Source organism: Sciurus carolinensis, chromosome 7, assembly GCF_902686445.1.
Source record: "Sciurus carolinensis chromosome 7, mSciCar1.2, whole genome shotgun sequence".
Classification (NCBI taxonomy): Eukaryota; Metazoa; Chordata; class Mammalia; order Rodentia; family Sciuridae; genus Sciurus; species Sciurus carolinensis.
Genome location: NC_062219.1, coordinates 51516101 through 51539034, shown reverse-complemented (window position 1 = coordinate 51539034; position 22934 = coordinate 51516101). Strand labels below are relative to the sequence as shown.

Here is a 22934-nt window from a genome sequence, read left to right as displayed (position 1 = left end):
GAGAGAGAGAGAGAGAGAGAGAGAGAGAGAGAAAGAGAGAGAGAGAGAGAGAAATACATTGGCTTTTTTAAGAAGTCATTTACATGTGTTATTTAATTCAATCTTCACACCAGCTGTCAATTATATAAATATTGCAGCTAAACATTTAGAATAGGGCTTGCCATAGAATACATAGAAAGTAGTACTTGAAAAAAAATACTATACTGTGCTTTCATCAAAGTCCACATCTACCTACATCCTTCCATGTGCACGGCACCAACCCAAAGGCTCCATACCTTTCATCCTAGTCCAGTTTCACAATATGTGATACAGATCCTGCCTTAGTTTGATTTATTTACTAAGGAAAAAGCTGAGAGCCAGAGCAGGTAAAACAGAAATAGGAGCCTGGGTTGGTTGCTCTTTCTCTTTGTGGTATAATTAAAAGCATTTATTTGTCTTCGTTGGGGTTCCTAGCATAGGGCTTTGATAACCCTTGAATTTTCTAGGTGCAAGGGGTACTTTTTTTGAGAGAGAAAGTTCTGGAGTTTGAACTCAGGGGCACTTGACCACTAAGCTACATGCCCAGCCCTATTTTGTATTTTATTTAGAGACAGGGTCTCACTGAATTGCTTAGCACTTCACTGTTGCTGAGGTTGGCTTTGAACTCTCAATCCTTCTGCCTCAGCCTCCCAAGTTGCTGGGATGACAGGCATGTGCTACCACTCCCTGCAAAAGGATACTTTTAAATTTTGTTCATAACAAGCCTCTTTCAACATTCCTATGTCTATGCTTATGAGAGACTCACTGGACTCCTAGATGGCTGCAGAGTTGGGACTGGTCACCAGAGGAAACAAACATGGAACTAGAATCCTCCCCTCCAACCTCCAGGGTGGAGGAAAGGAGTTGGAGGTAGAGCTCAGCCACCAATGGCTGGTGACTTATCAAGTACTCATGAAAGGAAGCTCTGATAAGATCTCTGGGTTGTGCACATCTGGATGTGCCCTTGGAATGGGTTTGGACTCTGTACCCTCTCCTTCTGTCCTCCCTCCGTATTTCCTTATGATTATCCTTTGGTTGTTCCTGCATTAAATCCTCTATAATAAATTTATAATCATAAGTGTAGCACTGTTCTGAGTTCTGCGAGTCATTCTAGTCATTAAACCCAAGGGAAGGGTTGAGAGAGCCCCCCAAGTTTGTAGTCCGCTAGGCAAAAGTGTGTGGGTAGTCAGGACACCCCATTTTTGACTGGAAGCTGAAATGGGAGCAGTCTTGTGAAACTGAACCCTAACCTCTGAGATCTACACTAACTCCATGTCCTCACAGCCAGAACTGTAACAATCAATTGGTTGTAGGACACCCAGTGGGTATCAGAAAATTGGAGAATTGGTTGCTATGTGGAAAACCAATCATCATTACTCCATTTTAATTTTACATACTACCACTTTTAAGCTAATAAGATGGTCAGACATGACTTTGTTATTGGATTTAAACATTTTATGTGTTGAAAATGATTTCTACTTAACTTTTATTCAGGTCAAAATACAGTCAGAAATGAGTGAGAACCTTATTTTTTTTTTCTTTTTGAATTTCCTGTGAGCCAATTGACCTTAAAGATGCCTTCTGTTTATCTGTTTCTAATTCTGATTGAAAAGTACATATGATTGCCCATGTAGGGAAATTTCTACTCTGAGAGTCAGAAGAGGTGACACTACTCAAAATGTTACATTATATGAGTCTGTGGTATTCCAGTTGAGATCTCTCTAGTTGGAGAGATTACCTATAATCCCAGTGGTTTGGGAGGTTGAGGCAGGAGGATCAGGTGTTTAAAACCAGCCTCAGCAAAACAAGGTTGCTAAGTAACTCAGTGGGACCCTGTCTCTAAATAAAATACAAAGTAGGGTTGGGATGTGGCTCAGTAGCCGAGTGCCCCTGAGATCAATCCCCAGTACTGAACCCTCCACAAAAAAAAAAAAAAAAAAGAAAAAGAAAAAGAAAAAGAAAAGGTGAGAATAGCCCTGCTGATGGAACTTGGGAATCTTCCAGCACTCCAGTGTTTTGGGAACAGAGTCATCACCTCACGGCACATGCTTATTTTTTCCCCAAAGTGTTTTACATTAGAGACTTTTCCTTATCTTTGTCCAGTTCCATCTCAGTATGAGGTATGCAGGTTTAGATTGTGGAAAAAATCTTAGATAGGGAAAGAAATGGGGATAAACATTAGAAGATACCATCTTCTTTTAGGACTTACTGGCCAGAGGGGCAAGGGACAGGGGCATGGCTGGCAGAAGTGGGGTGCTCCCCTGATGGAATCTCCAATATAACCATCCAGACATTTTCACAGTGCTCCCCTGTTGTATTCCTCTGGCAGTGCTATGAGACAAAAGAAAGGAAAATTGGTAAGAGACAGAAAAATTTTTAAGGTCAGTAAGTGTAGCAACCAAGCAATACTTTAAACAAAGAGACATCATTCCCATAGAACAGATGGAGGTGGCAGCACAAAGGAGCCGTGTAAGCCCCAGACGGGCTAGAAAGTGTAGCCAAAGAGCAGATGAATTCATCCTGGACTTCGTGGGTGCATGAGCAGCCTGGTGAACTCTCTTAGAGTTTGGTGTGCAGAGGGACTATTTATCAGTTCCTGATTTCATTCTGAAAGATAATTAGGACGATCAAATGCTGGATGTTCCAGAAGCATCAGCTTACTGACTTGGAATGAATATGAAATGAAAAAAAAATACCCCCTTGGTGCTTGCCCATGATAAAGGGAACAATAAAGATTTATAGGCATTGAGGAACAATATGTCAAACTGTGGCACAAATGAAGCAGAGGGCAGATAAAGAACATTCTGCTGATTTCGTATCCTGGATAACAAAACATAAGAAATAGCAAACAGGTTGATTTTCATGATTTTGTCATTTATAGTAAGGATAATAAATAGGAAGGAAAGTGCAAACAAGCTGATCCTTCTGCCTGGAATGCCTCTTCCTCATATAATTTGAAGTAGATCAGGCATCAAAATCTCCAGAGAATCATCCCTCCATTCTCCCCTGGCTGTGTCTTCCCTCTTCCCACTACCCACATTGTACTAGTCCCAGCCTCAGTGCCTCTCCCCACTACACTTGGTCTTTCAGCACTGAATTGCCATTAATGTGAATGGAGTAGGTGCTCAGTAGCTGCCGAGCTGATGGTTAATTGCTGTAAGAGCCAGTGATGCTTACACAGATGCAAGCCTTCTGCGCGATTGAATGAGATGGCCCAGGACAAGTGTCTTTAGCACGACATTCACATTTACATGTGAAGGTTGAATCAGGTTTTCAGTGAAGAATTACACTGTTAGAATTCAATGCCATCAAAAGTGCAACCTCCTATTGAGCAATTGCCTAATAAACACTTAGATACAAGAGTTTAATGGAACAACTGTTTTTTTTTCTTTCCCCCCAAGTAGTGCTTTGTGGAGGAACCTTGGAGAAAGCAAGAGGAGAGCAGTAGTTTTGAACTCTGGCTCTTTATTTTTGTCTGTATGCTATTTGAGGATCAGACTAATTGAACGTGATGAAACTGCTTTTAGCACTTTAGTTCTCACAACAATGGTGAGGTGGGTTCCTATCCCCTCCCCTAATTTACATAGAAAGAGATAGAGGACCCAGAAGTGTAAGTAAATTGCCCAAAGTCACACAGATAATAGGCAACAAAAGTGAGATTCAGGCAATCTGGCTCCACAGGTAAGGGTGATAAATTCCATCCTGTACTGCTTCTCTGATAAGAGAAAAAACACTCCTTTTCTAAATCAGAGTGACTGCATTAGAAGGTATCAGACTATTTTACTAACAGCTTGAGCTTCAGATGAAGTCATTATGGTTTGGGTATGAAGTGTACCACAAAGACTCATGTGTCGAAGGCTTGGTTCCCCATGTAACCATGTTCAGAAGTGGGGTTTTTAGGAAATGAGTGGATCATGAAGGTTCTAGCCTCATCAGAGAATTAATTCATTTCATAGATTAAAAATCTGAATGGATTATTAGAAGGTTGTAGAAACTGTGGGAAGTGAGGCCTTGTTGGAGATAGTAGGTCACTGGCGACTTGCCCTGGAAGGGTATATCTTGTCCCCAGCCCTTTTTGTCCCTTCTCCTTGCTTCTTGGCTTTAATAAGCTGAGACAGTTTTTCTCCACAAAACCCTTCTACCATGATGTTCTGCCTCAACTCAGGTTCAGCAGCAATGGAGCCAGCCAAAAACCCATGAGAAACCGCTGAGCCAAAATAAATCTTTCCTCCTTACCTTGTTCATGTTAGGTATTTTGGTCACAGCAATGAGGAATCTAATGTGAGTGACAAGACTATCCTCAACTAAAGAGTTCTTTTTTTTTTTTTTTTTTTTTTGCGGTACTGGGGATCGAACTCAGGGCCTTGTGCTTACAAGGCAAGCACTCTACCAGCTGAGCTGTCTCCCCAGCCCCTCAACTAAAGATTCTTTTAGGCATTTGATCAGTCATTAGGATGGACCCTGATTATAATTATGTAGCATAATAGAATTTAGAGGCTTGTTCAGACTGCCCAACCAATCAGAACGCTGAAAAACAAAGTAGGACATGCAGAGAGGTTGTTAACATTCCTTCATAGTTCCTAAAACTGTCCTTGTGCTAAGTCAGCCTTAGGAAATATTGTTGGGGGAAAGAAATGAAGGCAAAGGGAAAAGGATAAATTAATAAACTAGTATTTGGAGCAAGTCAAGGAAATTTATACGCACCCAAAGCAAGCTCAAAATTGGTGGCATTCTCCTCATCCCTGGGAAACCTACCTTCCTTACCCAACTACCATGAAAACCAAGCCATAAGCAATATAGCAGGGCTTTCATAGACTTGGGTCAAATTTGTCTGAGTCTTTTTTGGACAGATGAAACCCATCTGTGTAGAAGAAAACAGGCCCATCATAAGATGTTAGGCCATGGTTTGTGTCCAAAGTGACTATCAAGCTGCAGAAATGAGTAAATTTCCAATTCTGTCCCCCGTATGGCTTGATGGATGCTTTGAATTCCTTGTCAGGACTTTAATTCCGCCATAGCAGACACGGGCAGCAATTACCCTGAAGGGCAAAACCACCAAATTTCTCCTGACCTCTAAAAGATCAGAGTGCAAACACTGACTTTCTCATCTGTCTTCTTATAAAGGTTTGTTATGAAATTCCCTAGAAGGCATGATGTACGTTCTGGGAGATTGCAGAGAGAGTACTGGAGACAGGAAGAAAAGGTCCCTAGTTCTTTCATTTTCTAGTTGGTCGACTGTAGACCAAGTTGCTCGACCTTCCTAGGTCTCTATTACCCTTATCTGTAAATGAAGATTTAGGCTAGACGCCTGTCGGTTTTCTCCTTGCTCTGAAAACTCTTTTACCCTGAGATTGAAAAATGTCCCTTAACCTTCAAACCCTGCCATTTAAAAACAGGCAAAAGAAAAATGAAAAAATATGTGGTTGGGGAGAAGTTTACATTTTAATAAAACGCATACCATTTAAAGATAGAATAACATTCTGAATCTTTAGCCAGTGGTTAAGAAAGCCACAGTTAGATAATTGATTGCAGGTAAGCATAGAAAGACATTCAGCACTGACTCTATTTCCTTACATGAGAGGAAATACATTGATCATCCATGATCATAGGTACTTGATAGGACTTTCTTTTTTTTTTATTAGTGCATTATAGTTATATATAATAGTTGACTTCATTTGGACAAAATCAGATATGCATGAAATTTGATTTACTCCATTTCCATCCTCAGTGCCCCCCCTACCTTTAATGTAGGAAAGAGCTGTAAAGAGTCAGATTAGCCTTCATGTGGTTTGTCAGCATGCTTTATGCAAAACTAGATCAATGGATCTCAATGCATACACAAGGAAGTCAAAACTGTTTTTCCAATAAGTTAATGTTTTATTTATCTTTGGATTTTCATTTTCTTATGTGCACAAGGCAAGGTTTTTTAGAGACTGACTGACATAGGCATCATCACATCATCACAGACTGATATGAAAGCAGGTAGGAGAATCAAACTGCATCCTTTTTTTTTTTTTTTGTAGTGCTGAGGATTGAACCCAAGGGCCTTACACATACTAGCCATCCAACTGCCTTTCATGAAGCTAGACATTAGATGTACTTTCAATTTGTAAAATATGCTTATATTTATAAAAACATTATTTATGTTAATTTGCAATGGATTATTATGCTAATTTTGAATGAATTTGTAAGTATTATATTTTTTTCAGTTTAATTTAAAATTGAGTGAATAAAAGCTCTGGTATCTTCAATCATTCTTTTTTCTCCTTTTAAAAAATTATTTTATTTGTTTCTTTTTAGATATACAGTAGAGTGTATTTTGACATATTATTCATACACGGAGTATAACTTATTCTAATTAGGATCCCATTCTTGCAGTTATACATGATGTGAAGTTTCACTGGTCATGTATTCGTATATGAACATAGGAAAGTTATGTCAGATTCATTCCACTCTCTTTCCTATTCCTATTTCCCCTCCCTTCCCTTTAATCCCCTTTGTCTAATACAATGAATTTCTATTCTTCCCTCTCGTCCCTTCTTATGTGTTAGCATCCACATATCAAAGAGAACATTTGTCCTTTGGGTTTTGGGGATTGGCTTATTTCACTTAGCATGATAGTTCCATCCAAGAGACTCACCTCATAGGCAAGGACACCTACGGACTGAAAGTAAAAGGATGAGAAAAAACTTATCATTCATTCACATGGAGCTCATAAACAAGTAGGGGTTATAGCCTCATATCAGATAAAGTGAACTTCAAAACCAAAGTTAATCAGAAGGGACAAAGAAGACCATTTCATACTGCTTAAGGGAATTAAACATCAACAGATATAACAATCTTAAATATTTATGCCCCAAACAGTGGAGCATCTACATACAGCAAACAAACCCTTCACAATTTCAAGAATCAAATAGCTCACAACACAATAATACTGGATGACTTTAACATGCCTCTCTCATTACTGAATAGATCTTCCAAACAAAAACTAACAAAGAAGCTATAGAACTAAAAATACAATTACTAATGTAGACTTAACAGACATATATAAAATATTTCATCCATCAATGACTAAATACACTTTCTTTTCAGCAGCACATGGATCCTTCTCTAGAATAGACCATATCTTAGGCCACAAAGCAACTCTAGCAAACACAAAAATATAGAGATATTTTCAATCATTCTTAAAAGTGCAGAGTTCAAGAGGACTAAGCAGTTTGATGAAACTTTCTTTGTATTAATCAAAACTTCTTCTTCAAGGTGCACAAACTCCCTTAAAGATCTGGTAAAAATATGAATTCTGATTTAGGATATCTGGGGTGGAATTTGGGAATGTGCATTTCTAGCAAGCTCTAATATATTGCTAATTCTTCTGGTTTAGACTACACCCTGAGAAGCAGAGCTGTAGACCGAAATACCTAGTATTGATAGCACTGCTTAATGGTTACTCAGGGTTGGACCCAAGCTCAATAGCACAACCTGTTGCAATAAAGGAATGAACAAAGTATCTCATAAATTATGCAATTAAATTTTTTTGCATTTAGATTATCTTGTCATTTTAGTAATCAATTCATTTAATAAACCTGTATTAAGTTGTTATCATGATAGACAATGAGATATGAATGTTACTAAGTTGAAGAAGACCTGGCTCCTGCCTTTGAGGAACTCACAGACTTGTGCAAGAAACAGAGAGATAAACAAAACATAATGTGTGCTCAGGGCTATGAATGAGGCCTGTATAAAACTCATTTCTGTTATGGACAAAGATGAGGAAAATGCATGTTCTAGGTCCTCCTGAGAAAGTTGAAGGTTTACTGGAGTTGGTGACATGTGAACTAGGTTTGAAGTCATCCTTCAAGAACTCTCAGGTCTAGATCCATACCAACACACACACACACACACACACACACAATCTGGGGAATATGTTTAGGCAAGTTTAGGTGGCAGTGTGCTCAGTGTGGCTGGAGAAGAAACTCCTAGAGGATTTTAGAAAGAGGGAATCCCTTGATTAGATTGTGTTTTTCAAAGACATCTCCATTGCTGTCAGGAGGCAGATTAGAGGAAGGATAGTTGGGAAGCTGGGGCAGAAGTCAGGAAGGGAAGCTAAAGTCCAGAACAAAGGCAGTAGCAGGGCATAGAAGAGAGGAGGTTCAGTCCTAGTGTGCACTGGTAGAATATGGTGTCAAACTGTTGGGGAGGAAGAAATGGAAGTTGATGAAGCATTTAGGACTTCTAAGCACCAAGCGTCAAGGACCCAGAGAATTGTGCTGTCATTAATTGATGTGGGGAATACAAGAGGAGGAATAAGCTCAGGTTGTGAGAGGAAGGATGAACAATGTGCAGAGAACCTACTCTCTGCATCTAGCTCCTGTCATGTTCTTATGTCAATGAGCAAAAGCAATAGAGACTTCACTTAACTATTCATCCTTATCAAACTTTTATGTAAGATTTTCTGACTTTGTTTCACAATTCTAGCTATCATGGAATTAAAGTGATCACTATTTGTAAAATTTCAGTTTTTTCCATTTTCAATGTATTGAAAAATTGTCAAAACTTTAGCGTAAGGATTATATACTTGTTCTAGATATCGGTTTTACAATTGCAAGTAAAATAAGAATGATAAGTTTCTATCTTCTGTTCCTTCTTGGTCTGGAACCCTAATGAGTGTGCTGGTTTCTTGATACACATGTTTAGTCTCACAGGGACATACATGGTTTGTTTTTGTCATCACATGTAATAGGCGAGAGTTAAAAGAGAAGATGGTAGTGTTTGCAGAAATAACAAATGTAATGACTCCACTTTGCTGAACAGGATTTTAATTAGGCTTTGAGAATAATAAAAATCTATTAGTCTTCAGTATAGTTGATTACTTCCTTTCTCCATTGTGTTTAGAGTTGGCTAAAAGTCCATTTGAAAACCAATATCTTTTTAATTATAAACTACTCTGTCAGTTGAAGAAAATTTAGACAAGTGTATGATACCCAAAAGCAAAAATAAGATAATAAACCACCAGTCAAATATAAATATCTAACATTTTGATGTGCTTTTTCTAGATCTTAATGATATTTTTGTAGCTCTTCTGATGGCTTTGAATCTGAATATTTGCTTCACATTTAGGATTTTTTTTTCTGAAATGCTGACACAAATCCTAAAATCTTTTTCATTCTATTGTTACTGAGCAAATGGGAGTTGTGTCATGCTTGAGGTCCAAGAGTCTTAAGCTTCATGACATTGGTCAAAAGCATTTTCAAGTAGGTATTCTTTCCCTACAGTCCTTTAGCTCACATAGTAGGAGCACTTAACCCAGAGCCTAAAATAGGGTTTGACATAGAGCTGGTGCTAAAAAAATGTTTGTTAAATGGGTGAATTAAGTCAATAGACAAATCAATTCTTAATCAAAAAAGCCAAAGAGCTCAGTGATGAACTTCAAGTTAGGTTTGCTCTACTCCAGTTCTAGGTATGGACTTCTGGCTTTCTCCAAATCACTGAGTGCCATTTCCTTGGATGGTAACTGCCTTAGTCAGCCCCTTCTTGGTTCTCTGAATTTAGCCTCTAGAACTAGAAGAAAAATATATATTTATCTGTGACTAGATATTCTTGCCTCTAGATACCTGTCTGCTTCCAGTTGCTTTTCTCCCTCAGTCTTATTCTGTGTTTCCTTCTGGGATCCTACTAGAGCTGACAGGTCATATCTACTGGAGTTGCCTAGCCTTTGGGGCCCCACCCCAGTGAGAACCCTGCCCAAGATGCTGTAGTTCTGATAAGTCACAAAGGGTCCTCTTAGAAAGATGCTCAAACACATAATGGATTTTGAAGCCATTTTTCACCTAGTCACCTTTCTATATTGGGAAGATGTGTGTTCCCTAGTGAAGTCTTTTTGCTAGTCTGACATTGAAAAAAGGTGGCATAATTGTGTTGCTGAATGGCTTAGTTCACTAACTAGGGTCCTGTCTATAAGTTATAAGGTAAATTTGACCATTGGAATTGAGGAAGATTAGAAGCAATTGGGAGTGGACACGGCAGATACATGGGCTCCACAACCCTTCAAAATAGAGGCAAAATAAGACAAAAAAAGTGAAATGAAAGAAGACTTTCCTTTTTGATTGCATATGGGAGATGGAGAGATGAGTTAACTCCAGCAACCAACAAGAACTGACTAAAACACTAGTGACCACAATAAGCTGCAATGAAGTGTTTGTGTTGGAGCCTCTTCTTCTCTGGTTTCCCTGAAAACTGAGAATAAGCTGGGGTGACAGGGTAGGAACCAACATACCTTGACCTGCTCCCCTTGGTAGACAGGAATAGGACATCCAAAAGAAACAGAAACAATTGAGTTTCATTCCAGTGTGACTCCGTCGACAATATATTTGCCAATTAAGTGGCCAATATTAATTCTGAATTTGCAAGCCTTTCTGTTCCTTTACTTACATTTAATTAAATACAAATTATATCTTTTTTCTTTTAAAATCAAATTGTAAGAATATGAATATGGTTATCTCTCTGAGATAGTAGTAGTGTGGGTGATTTTTTTTTTTTACTTCAAAATTTCAAACACTATACCACACACACGCACACACACATATAACTTACATATAACTTTAATCAGGGAATAAAGGATATTTCTCTCTGGATTAAGATGAGTAGAATGGCTATTTCTTTTCATTTAAATTTTCTGTCTTGGAATGAAGTAATTGCAGGAAGATCGAGAATTTCTCTGGGTTGTACATATAAATGTTAAACACCCTAGCCCACCCTCAAGATTTATTAAAACTTCATATGCTCTAGGAAACTGGTAAGAAAGTCCATGATGAACATCCCTCTCAGAAGTTCATGTCTAGGTCAAGATTAAAACCATGATTGCTTCTATCCTGACAATGTCATTACGAAAAAGACAGGCTTTGTCATTTCTCTTGATAGGTACCAGAAAAAGGAACTTTGTTCCTTTTAACTATTTCAGTCTTTCCTCTTACCAGTTGCCTACAGCAGCTGATGGGCTTGGTGGTCTCTATTGTCTTTTGGTTTAATAAACCAGATAACAAGAATTTTTAATTGACCAAATTAATCAGAAGTGTACATTATTAGTTCAAGTATATGCATGGGATTTTTTCCCCAAATGTCACTGGGATTAAAATAACAGGAAACCGGAGATGGAAGCATTAGATAGGGGTAGACTTTGGCAGCTGCATGTGCCTACACTGCAACGGAGGACATCCTGGATGTAATGGTTGTTTAAGAAGATAGGGGAAGGGAAGACAAATATCAGACTGTACAAACACTACAAAGAGATAGTAACATTTAGTATTTTGCCTCTTCATTCTCTGTCCCTAGAAAAATGACAACTTTAAGGTTTAAAATAAATAAAGCATTCTGATTTGCATCTTCATGTGAAGTGTGAGTAAATAGCACCTTCATATAAGCACATCGGAGGCTGCTTATAATCAAAATTAACTGTTTAATAGGGACAATTATGCTAATTTTGGATGTATTTAAGTAAGTGTTCTTGTAGCTTAAGCAAAACTACTCTTGATGTTTGGTAAAGGCTCTTTTGCCACATAGGAACTTGAAAACTTGAATTTTCCTGCTATATCCAAAAGATTAATTTAAAAAATCATTATCTTAGTGCATAAGTACCTAAAAATGCTCCCTATGACTTCTACTAAAGTAGTAGTAAATATTCAATGCCCATATTTACCAAGTCATCTCTTCATTTATTGAAAATGAGAAATATGTACAGGTACCCGAAGGTTTCTCAGTCTTCATCAATATCATGCTTCACTTCAGTTAAGGAAAAAAGTCTCTTTGGGGCTTGAACACAGAATTATACCACAAGGTCGAAGCTTTTATCTTCACTGGCTATTTGGTTCATACTTAAACACTGATTTTGATCTATAGACCTGATTATCTTACATTTTACAACAGGCTAAGCAACAACTGTTTTATTCTGCTGCTTTATGTGCGATGAAGTCAAACATATGGCAAACTATACTATTACAGAGGAATCTAGATGGGTGGTTGCCCCTCTGTGTATCATTGTAACCCCATCATGGTTGGCCTACAGCAAGAAACCAGCTGCAGAGGGTGGCGAGGCACAAGCCTCTGCGCACATGGGCACATTCAAGCAAATGCCTTGGTGGCCACTTAAAAGCAGAAGGCATTCACATGTTGTGTTTTACAGGAAAAAACGAAGAGAGCGGTTTACCCCTGCATGTCGCCAACTTACCACACAGAATCCAGAGCTGTCTGAGCATTCATTGGAATTACCGTTACAGTCACAGGGCAAGCATTCTCCTGACAGGGCGCGAAAGAATCCAGGGTCACATTTCTGCAACAGATGCAGTAAAAGCACTTTGATCATCAAAAAGTTCCATTTTGGTCAGTATTTTCTGAGGGCAGCAATAGAAGATTATTAAACTATCTAAATATTTCTTTAAAAGTATATTAAAAGGAACTATTTATACTACCATTTAGTGATAGAGGTTGTAAACACAATCTTCATTGTTGCATAATTTCTTTCCCTCTTCTTTCACTTTGTAGAAGAGGAAGACCACCGGCACCACTGTTCCATCATCGTAAGGATGAATAAAAAGATTTTAGGTAATAGTAAGAGAGAGAGAGATTTTCTAACGTTTTCTTGCAAAGCAAAACCAAACCAAACCATGACTGAGTATTAGTCAAGGTGAGGAACTGCATTATGTTCCCTATAAATAAAGACTTCTGGTTTCAGAAATTACTGACTATGGATGACCTAACTTAGAGCTGTATCTTTCATAATTGTGGCCTCTTAAAAACTCTATTTTTTCAGATTCTAACATTTTAAAGGGAAGGGTAAAGAAGTTAATGAGTTCTTACACTTGACAGGCCCTATTGGGTGCTGATTATATATTTCACTTATTTTCACAATTCTGAGAGGAACTCCATGATTTTCCTTTATTCTGGTGATGAGATAATAACACCCAGAGAAGCTAGGTGGCTTGTGGGGAGGTTGTGCCATCCTGATGCACCAGCTTACCTGCACAATAGTGAATTGCCCTCCCCAATGTCACGGTGCCTCCAGTTGAGAAACACTGTGAGATGATTCCCTGTTTAAGTGATGGGGCTGTGGATACATATTTGATATGTTTTGGGGGATGTCTCTGTGATGCAGGGCAGAAAAGGAATAATAGGCCTGAAAGTTCACTCCTTACCCCAGACAGGCTTACAGCTGAAGAATTCCAGACAGAAAAGAATGTTGATTGTTTCCACAGTTTTACAGAGTATGAGATTCAACATCACCCCCCTTCCATGGACCCATTGTACTGTCCTGGCTACCAGGAAATTTTTCATGATATCTGGCTGAATTCCTGCTGACTGCTCTACAAACCCATTTCCTCTTACTTTTTTCTCTGTAAAGAAAAAAGACTAGACACCATGCACAATATTAAAAGCACCAGCATTTTAGACACTAAAACTGAAATTTAACATATTTATTTTTAAGGAGGTTTAATAGAGAATAATGGCATTGTCCATGAAGAAAAAAAAAAGATATTTCACCTAAGTGAGAGAGAGTGAGACTGAGAGGGGTCAATTCATAATTTATAATGGAGAGTTTGGGGCTGATGGTAAGCCTTTTTCTCAGTTTTTCCAAATTTAGAGGGAACAAAAAGAGGAAAAAGGCACTAACATTGCAGTGGAAAACATTTAATTTAGATCATCTAATTTCACATGTTTTTAGGTATTGTCACAAAGTGAAAAATGTTTACACTGTGATGTAGTAGACAGATGGGTGTGTTTATCTATATCTATATCTAGATATTCATATCCACATCTACAGTGATACAATATAGACCTGAATATACATCTAGATACATATACATGTGTATATGTATCTAGATATATGTACCTCAGAAAAGAGATTCATAAGTAAATAACTTCCTATATGTTGTGTAATTTAAACTTCTCCATTTTATTTAAAAATATATCTTGTTCATAATCTATAAAATTGATTTGGTGACCCATGAACGTATTACATTTTGCAATTAGCAGAGTTTTTGTTCTAAGTGTAGTTTAGATTAGCATGGGTCTTAATATTAGTTCTTGGTAGTCTCAAAACTGATTTCTAAGCTCTCATTCTGGGAGCTTCTGATTCAGTACTTCTGATAATGAAGCCAAGCAATTGGAATTTTATTAATAAATAAATTTAGTATTTTAAATAACTTTAGATTTATAGAAGAATTGAGAAGGATCTGTATTTTTATGAACCTCACTCCAGGATTCCAATATTCATTCCACCAGGTTTGGAAAACATTTCTCATAGTGCATACTATATGTTAATTGCTCAGCTAACACTCAGTTAATTGGTGATTTGAATGGTTTAGACAGACATAGCACACCTAAGGTAAGTTTTTGGAAACCACTGGTATACACTGCTAACTCACCCATGGCTCTCTGCTAGGGCTGGGCTGGTCTTAAGTATTTCTCAACAGTCCAGTTGGACTACATGCAAGATGAAATCTTTATGTTGTGCCAAATTTAGGAGGAAACTTCACTGAGAGTCCATCATTATTCACTTATCTATTCCCCAGGGTGAGGCTATGACCTTGGGTGAGGCTATGACCTTGGGTGAAAGATGACTTGTTCCAGTCTCATACTGTGAGACATGGGAAGAAAAAAGGGAGGCATATAGGGCTGTGTTGAGCAGTCATTGGCTTCCTGCCGAGGGAGAGATGGGGTGGAGGGTGGAAATCTAGCAAATTCCTTTCCTGCTGAACAATGTCCACCTGAATGAATTACATTTTTCAATTCCTCTCGGAGGGGAAGCACCACTTAAAAACTCACATGCATGCACCGTATAGGCAGATGGAATCTCTGGGCATGGAGAGATTCTGATGCCACCACTAGAGCCCATTTAGAAATTCCCTGAAATAGGGTTGTTAAATGGTTTTAGAGAAGTTTAGTTACCTCGAAGGAAGACCAGTTTAAGGTTGTTTCTTTGTGTGGAAATGTTTCATTATGGCTCCTGAGAGTCCTGTGGTCTTTTCACTAAAATTTTTCTGGAAATTGGACAGAAACTGGTAAATTGATCTTTTATATATTAAAAGGCAAATATTTTCAAGAAAGAAAGCAGAGCTTTTTCAGTTTTGCTCCTGGTTAATAAACATCATCTGTAGCAATTCTAATACCTGTGTTATTTAGTAGCCCGTGGAAACTGTTCTTCTCACAAACTAAATTGATGACTGTTTTCTTTTGGAAGATTCTCCATAATTTAACAAACAAAGATGGGGTTTGTGTATGTGTATGTGTGCCTAAGTAAGAGAAAAACCTTATAGTTGATTTTTTAGGTGCCATATGGCTCTCTCTTTCCCATGTGAGAAGTCTGTCCTACAGAAGACAACTAATAGGCAAACTTCAGAGGATGTGTATCTCTGGGATGGTGCCATGGTCTTTAAAAATATTAATAATAATAAAAGGAGAATTATATAATGATAATGAGAATGACTATCGTGATAATTGTAATTTAGTTACCATCAATGTTATTCAACTTTGTAAGTTCAGACTGATTTAAATCTTATTCTTTCTCTACTATAATATGTGGTCCCTCATAAAAAAGTAAATAAATAATTGAATTAAATTATTTGAATTAATTAATTGATTATATTTAAGGCACTTGGAAGGTCATGTTACATAATTTTTTCATTTTCGCCTACAACAGACCTATGAAGTAGCCTCTACCTGAATTGTACATATAGGGAATTTGTGGCATATAGGGATTTATAGACCCAAGAAACATAGATAGAAATGGAGGACACAGAATTTAGATCTTTTGTTTTTCCAAGTTGAACTCTAATGTACCATTATTGCATTCAGTGAAGCCTTTCTTGTTGGATTTTGAAACTATTTCCAAAATTTTTGTTATTGCAGTCATTACTAAGCAGACTGAAATAGACAAAATATGTAAAAAAAAAACTTCTTTAAACCCCAGAAAAAGTATTAAAAATGAACACAATGCTTTAAAATATGTAGATTATTAATGTATGAAAACCACTGAGTGAGAATATTCCTTTAAAGTAATTTGTTTTAGAAAAATTGTCAAGTTGCTGATTACTGTCCACTAATCATCTGTAGACATTTTATTACTTCTCAATTACTATTACAGCTTCCCTCCTACTCTACCACTAAGATTGGATTAGGCAGTGCAGTGGTGCCCACCTGTTATCCCAGCAGTTCAGAAGAATGAGGCAGGAGGATTGCAAGTTCGAGGCCAACCTTGGCAATTTAGCAGACCCTGGCTGTAACTCAGATAAGTGCCCCTGGCTTAATCCCCAAGAATCCACCTCCCAATTGGATTAATCAATCCCATTTACTTCTGCCTGTGAAGAATAAGAATAAAAATTTCCATTTGCCTACTTTGTTATGATTAGCATAGGGTCTGGTTTATAGTTAAAAAAAATCAGTGTTTTGTGAACTTGCTAATTTTCTGTTATAGAAATTAGAACTAGAGGGTAGTTTAGGAGGAAACGAGTGTGGGATGTCCATGTGTGACACTCATGTTTAAAGGAACAGGAGAGTATATGGTGTTATTGTAGAAAGCATTATTTCCAGAATCCCATCATGTAATCACATTAATTATTTAATGAGATCGAATTATAACAAATCAAGACATTTTAAACAAAGGGGACAGCATTTATACAACCTATGTGATCATTTTGTCCTTATTTGAAGGTAAGTAGATGATGACACATAATGGGGGGTGGGAGGGAGGGCAGAATGGAGGAAGGAGAGACTGTATAGAGGGAAAAGAGGGGTGGGAGGGGTGGAGGGAAGGAAAAAATAACAGAATGGATCAAACACCATTACCCTATGTAAATGTATGATTACACAAATGGTATGCCTCTACTTCATGTACAGAGAAACAAGATGCAACCCATTTGTTTACAATAAATAAATTTAAAAAAAAGAAGTCCCTTTAAGAACACTAGACTCATACCAACAATGATGTCATGTACAGAATTTTTTCTTAACATTTTTTCTTAAAAATTTTTAATCCTGTTCTTTTGAAGAACAGTCCAGTCTGCACCCTTTGGGTGTGGTTAACTTCTAAAAGTCATGTGGCATTATTAAGTAAAGTAAGAACCAAACTAAGTAATGCAATTTTAGGTTAGAAATTTTCACAGAAAATCTCACTCTATTTCCTAAATATTGTCACAGATAAGCTAGTTAACTGATCACAAGCCATTAATTTTGTACAATGAATCTCTGTGAGCTTCAGAATTTCTATTGAAAACCCTAATTGACTAGACAATTTAAATGCTCTAATAGCATCCCTATAGAAATCCAGGGTCTCAATTACTCATTAAACAAACAAAATGGTAAAAATTGATGGGATTTAGGATAAGCCTAAAGGTAGCATCGGAGAGTGTGAGACACATCCTGTGGTCTCTGAGTACATACATATGACCTCTAGATCTAATCTCCAGCTCCAACAAATGACAAAGAATTAATTATATTAAAATCCCATTACAAAGAGCATCCTCTATAGCTCAGAAACCTACTCTAATAGAATATGACCTATAACTGCAATAGACATTTTGCACCATGTCTTCAACTAAAGATCTATAAACATTTTACAAATATGACTCAACCCATCTTCTTTCCTAAATTAAACTTTTAGAGTTTTGATTCACCAATTTTTGCCTTAATTTATGGAAGCTTAAAAGTGGAAATCTAAATTTGTTCAGAAGTCTCCAGAATTGATACTTTTCAAATTAGTATTCTTCAACTGTAACAACTTACATGAAATTATCTTTCTGCTTAGTTTTTTTGTGTGTACGTGTGACTGTGTGTATACACAGTGAATCCCTTTCTTCTTGATTCTAGGCAACAATGATTTTACACTCGTTTAGTGTTAGTGAGCTCCATTTTTTTTGTTTCGATACACGATAAAAGTTATCTTAAGATAGACTATAATGCTCACTTAGGGCTAAAGTTTTGTACCCTCACCCAGAGATTATGGTTCTGTACAATGCTACTTTTATCTGCATAAAACTTGGGCAATCTTGGAACCTGACAGTATTCAGAGATCTTCTAGTAGGAACCAACACAATTGAATCTACTTAAAAATATCAATTAAGCCTTTATTAGGGAGAAATGACTTCTAAGAACATATGAATTTATTAAATGATGAGGCACTACACAGGCCATTTTTTTTCCTGTGTCTGTAAAAGTACAAGATAAAATATCTGAGATGGAAAGAAGCCCCAAATTAAGTTATTCACTTTGTTCTGTTTCAGAACAAAGTTATCAGGTTCTGTTATTTTTTCACATAGACCTTAACAAGGCCTGATTTTTTTCATATATGGATCTATAATCAAAGTGCCAAATGAGTTAGATACATTATGCAATGTGCTACACAGATATTGGCCTCTTGATTGATTTTACTTGAATCTGGAGAAAGTTACCCATTTATCCTCCCTTGGGCATGTCTAAGCTCTTGTTTGCGTAATTGAAATTCCCCACATTTTAATAGGCAAAGTTAATTTTTAGATTTTGACAGTGATTCACCATAGCTTGATTAGGAAAGCAGTTTCAACATTCGCCAGATTATCCAGTTCAAGGACATTTCTTCTTATGATTGCTGTGATAAAATGAGGATAAAAGCAGAACATGTACCAGGTTGCTGGCTTCTCCTAACTGACTCTCAGCCACCTTTGTGCTTACTGCTTTAGGCCCATGTCTGCCAGGCCCTGCCACATTTACAAAACACTCCAGCTCTCAATGGAATTACCAACGAATAGGGACAATGACTCAGATCCTGAGAATTTCTGAGGAGCACAGAGATGTCTTGACCATCTTAAGCCAGATCCTTTAATTTAGTAGAGTGGAGAGAAGTTATTATCATAGCACTAATGCCACACTTACAGGGCTATTCCTCATCATTCTTTTTTGACTAATGGGTATTCTCATGGGTGGAAAGCATTGCTCCACTCACGGACCTCAAAACCTATTCATCAAATAGTTATTTGGACCTAGATATCAACAGCAGACTTGGGGGTCTGTTTGAAATACTATACTTGCTAATAGTAGTCCTCTTATGTGCAAAATTTAAAGAATCAAACAAGGAAGTTCACAGACCCTAAAGTCATACAGATTTTTCTTTGAAGTATTGACTTTGGGGATGATTATGTTCATTAATACTGATGAACATTTCTTTAATTTTCTCCTTGAAAAGTTACTTAAAATAGTTTTTGAATTGCTCATTTATAGTAGTGATTGCCACTTACATAACATAATGAGATTTCAGTGATGTCTTTGGTCTTTTGTCTTGAAATAAATCTCTTGCTAACATCTGGCCTTTTGCTCTGGATTCACTTGCCTCACTTTGCCTCCTGCAACTGGATTATTCTTTTTGCTCCTTGCCTTCTGAGCTATGGTTACACATCTAGCCTCTGCCAGATTTTTTTTTTTTTAATTTGAAAACTGGCTCAGTTTTATTTAATTTATTGGGGCAATGCCATGGACACATTTCCAAGAAAGGAAGAAATGTACCCACAAGGGTTAGCTATAAGAATGAGTAAAGAGAAATGATCTTAGCACTACAGGCATTTAGGGGATTTTGATGTGAACTCTTAACCATTTAGAAGCAATCAATGTTGTGAGATGACAAATATCTCTGTCATCTTCATCTGGGTTTTTATGAACAATAACAGCTAATATTTATGGACCAACACCAGGCACTGAGCTAAGTGCTTTTCATGGATGATACAATTTGTTCACTACCTTTTAATGGCTTGCAGTCTTGTAAATGTCTGCCTAAATTATCTTTTCTTTTTATAAGAAATTTGGAGGTTGAATTGTCTATAAATGACAATGATTTCAGTGTACTCAGGGAACCTAGCAGTACTTTTCACTGGTTGGGATGTTTTGTCAGTTTCCATGGCTAGCAGATGAACCTGCTTTGGTCTTGAAGTACTCTGTGTACTTCATTTAGTACTACCCTCAACCTGGATCCCTTAAGAGGTAAAGCAAAAAGTGACTAGCAGGACAGGTCTTTCTTTCTGTATGTCCTTCCTTATAGGTTTATGCATCACTGAAGAAAGCTACTGGAGATTAATAAAAAAGGAGAAATGTATCCCCAACTTCTGTTGCACCCATTAAATCTCAACAGATGATCTTGCTTCTTTAAATGAGAACACAGAGGCCACTGGGCAGAAAAATCTCATTCTAGCTCTCTTCTTCTTTTCAAAGTTCCCCTGTCTTGATGCATCCTTATGCCCTCTGCCCATCCCAGAAGAAGCAGTGCTACCCATCACAGGAAAGATGAGCACTTTATCTATGCTCTGGGACCCTGCACCATCTTTCCTTACCACACCATCTGAGTCAGTCAGCTTTTTCATTCAAAATACCTGAGATAAATCCGTTTTTAAGGGGGACAGGTTTATTTTGTGCTCACAGTTTCAGAGGTTTCAAATTTCTTGACTCTGTCACTTTGGGCTGCCGTGGCATAGTAAGTACATCATGGTAGAAGCATGTTGCAGAAGAGGTCTGTTTGCATCATGGCAGCCAGGAAGCAAAGAGAGAGAAAGGAAGGGACCGGGGTCCCCGTATTTCCTTTAAGGGCATGTTTCCAATGACCTAAGTTCCTTCCATAGACTCCACCTTCCAAGGTTCCACCATCTTCCAGTAGCACTGGAGGCTGACAACCAAGCCTTCAACACATCCGCCTTTGTGGGGGGCACTCCAGATCTCAACTATTGCACCATCCATTTTTCACACCTGCCCCCCATTGTGAAGGGAGTCAGTGAACACAGATAGTTGCTGGGTCCTGTATTGGAGGAAACTTGACTTCTTCCTCTGAGACACCTTCCCTGAGCTCTGCTTCCTCTTCATTTTCCTCCTCTCTTGTTCAGACAATCTTTCAAGTGAATTCAATCATACTGGCTCTGTTTCCCTCATGCCAGTCAAGGCCTCTACCAGTCATCTGGCTTTGTCCTCCATTACGCCACTGGATACTACACTGAAAAAGAAATCCATAGCTTTGCTTTCCTAGTCATCCTTGTTCTCATTCTGGTGCTTAACATTGTTGAATTCCCTCCCCTGAATTTTTCTCTTTTCTTGGTTTCCAGGACAACTCTTTCCTCTGATTTTTTCCTCATGCCAGTCTTAGATTTTTAGAGGGTCCCTCTTCCTCTGTTGCCCCTATGAGGATGGCGTTCTCCAGGGTACCTCTATTTCCTTTTCTATCTGCACACTTTTGTTGGATAATGTCAACCCCTCCCACAATTTCATCCTTCATCTATATTCTGGTCTTCAAATCTCTCTACATATCCCTGATCTCAATCTTTTATGTCACCCTCTTGTCGCCAGGGTATGTTACACAAATCCCTCTCTAGGTTTATCCAGTTCTCTAAGCTTATGAGATGAATGGTCCCATGCCAGCATTATCATAGCCTCTACAAAACCTATTTTATCCTCATATTGTATCTCAGTTAGTGATAAAGATTATAGAAAGCAAAAATAAAAAGTAAGGTATTAATCCTTTCAAATTACATTAATGTATTTTGGAAATGCTGTCAAAAGAGTGAATTCTGCCAGAATCAGAGAATGGGTTTGCATGTAGAATGATAAGACTTGCAAGATTTATTAATTTAAGTTCTGTCTCTTGCTTTTCACAGTCGCAGTGTTCTTGCTGTTTATTTAAAATTTGGGTTTTAAATGCAGGCATATGGAGTACCACAGAGATTAGAGTCTTAGTCAGAAGTGACCTTATATATTATGAACTGTTATAAATTTACTCTCTAAACTCACAGCCCCCACCTGTGTTGGAATAGATTGCAGGACTAGAAGTTCTTCAGTTATTTTTTGTGTTGAACACAATGTTATCAAAGGTTAAGTAATTGGAATGTGCTAATTTGAAGCTTACATATTTGTTACATTATTAAAACTCAACAGTAACCACAGCAACTGCTCAGAACTTGAGCAACAAAGATTTTTCTGGGAGGAGCATTTTGTCATTGGCATTGTTTAGAGTTGCTGGTCTATGTTCATAATCAAAAGCAGATTGAGTCTGAATAAATTCTATTATTACTTTTAAATTCTCTACACACAATATAACCCCTTCGTGCCTCCCTCTGGGTTAGACTGTTCCCCTCTCTGTTGTCTTTGTATGTCCATTGTCTCATAGAGTTTACTTTCTACCTCTGAAAGACTACCAAGATGGTTCCTCCTTCTAGTTCTCAATGCCATGACCTAGTTCAGAATCTTGGCATTTCATCCCCGCCCCCCCCATTTATTGTTCTTACTTACTGTTATCTTTCACAAGACTTTCTCTCTTTTAGTTCATTTGATATACCAGACTTAGTTTTTAAAAACTTTATCATACTACTTTTCTGCCTCAAGCCTCCTCACAAATTACTGAGCCTCACATACAAAGCTTATCTTTACAACCTAACCCATCTCTTTAGAGTCAACTTTGGTTCCTCTACTCTAATTAAACAAGATTTTCTACCCCTCCATATATACCTTACTCTTGCCCACTTAGTGTGTGTACATACTGTCATGAGGCCAAGGATGTCTCTCCCCTTCTCTACTCTCTTAGATTCTGCTGCATACATGGCACTTTGAAGATCCCTCATTAGAGTACATAGAACATGATATATTTTAAAATTCATATTCCTGCCTTCTTGAAATCTCTATGAGCTCCTTGAGGACAGGGATAATGTCCTTATCACCTATTATAGTGATTAGCAAATAGCAATTCCATGCTGAAATATGTTAGTGGGAACAATCTATTTGAAACTGTAAGAATGAGCAAAGTGAGAACAAATTGTGCAAACACTTTGGAGAACATTTTGTCAAATCTCACAGTAAATAAATATATTTCCAATTATGAATGAAATTTTTGAATACAATATAGAGGAAAAAACCTGTTGCAGAAGACAAAC

General features: G+C 37.6%; 1 protein-coding gene across 1 annotated transcript in view; it reads right to left on the bottom strand.

Moving 5' to 3' along the window:
- Lama4 (laminin subunit alpha 4) overlaps positions 1–22934 on the bottom strand; it is a 136066-nt gene that overhangs the window by 89840 nt on the left and 23292 nt on the right. The window contains 3 exon segments of the mRNA XM_047557628.1: positions 2236–2316; positions 2319–2349; positions 12239–12340. Of these exon segments, the coding sequence (XP_047413584.1) occupies positions 2236–2316; positions 2319–2349; positions 12239–12340 (214 nt within the window).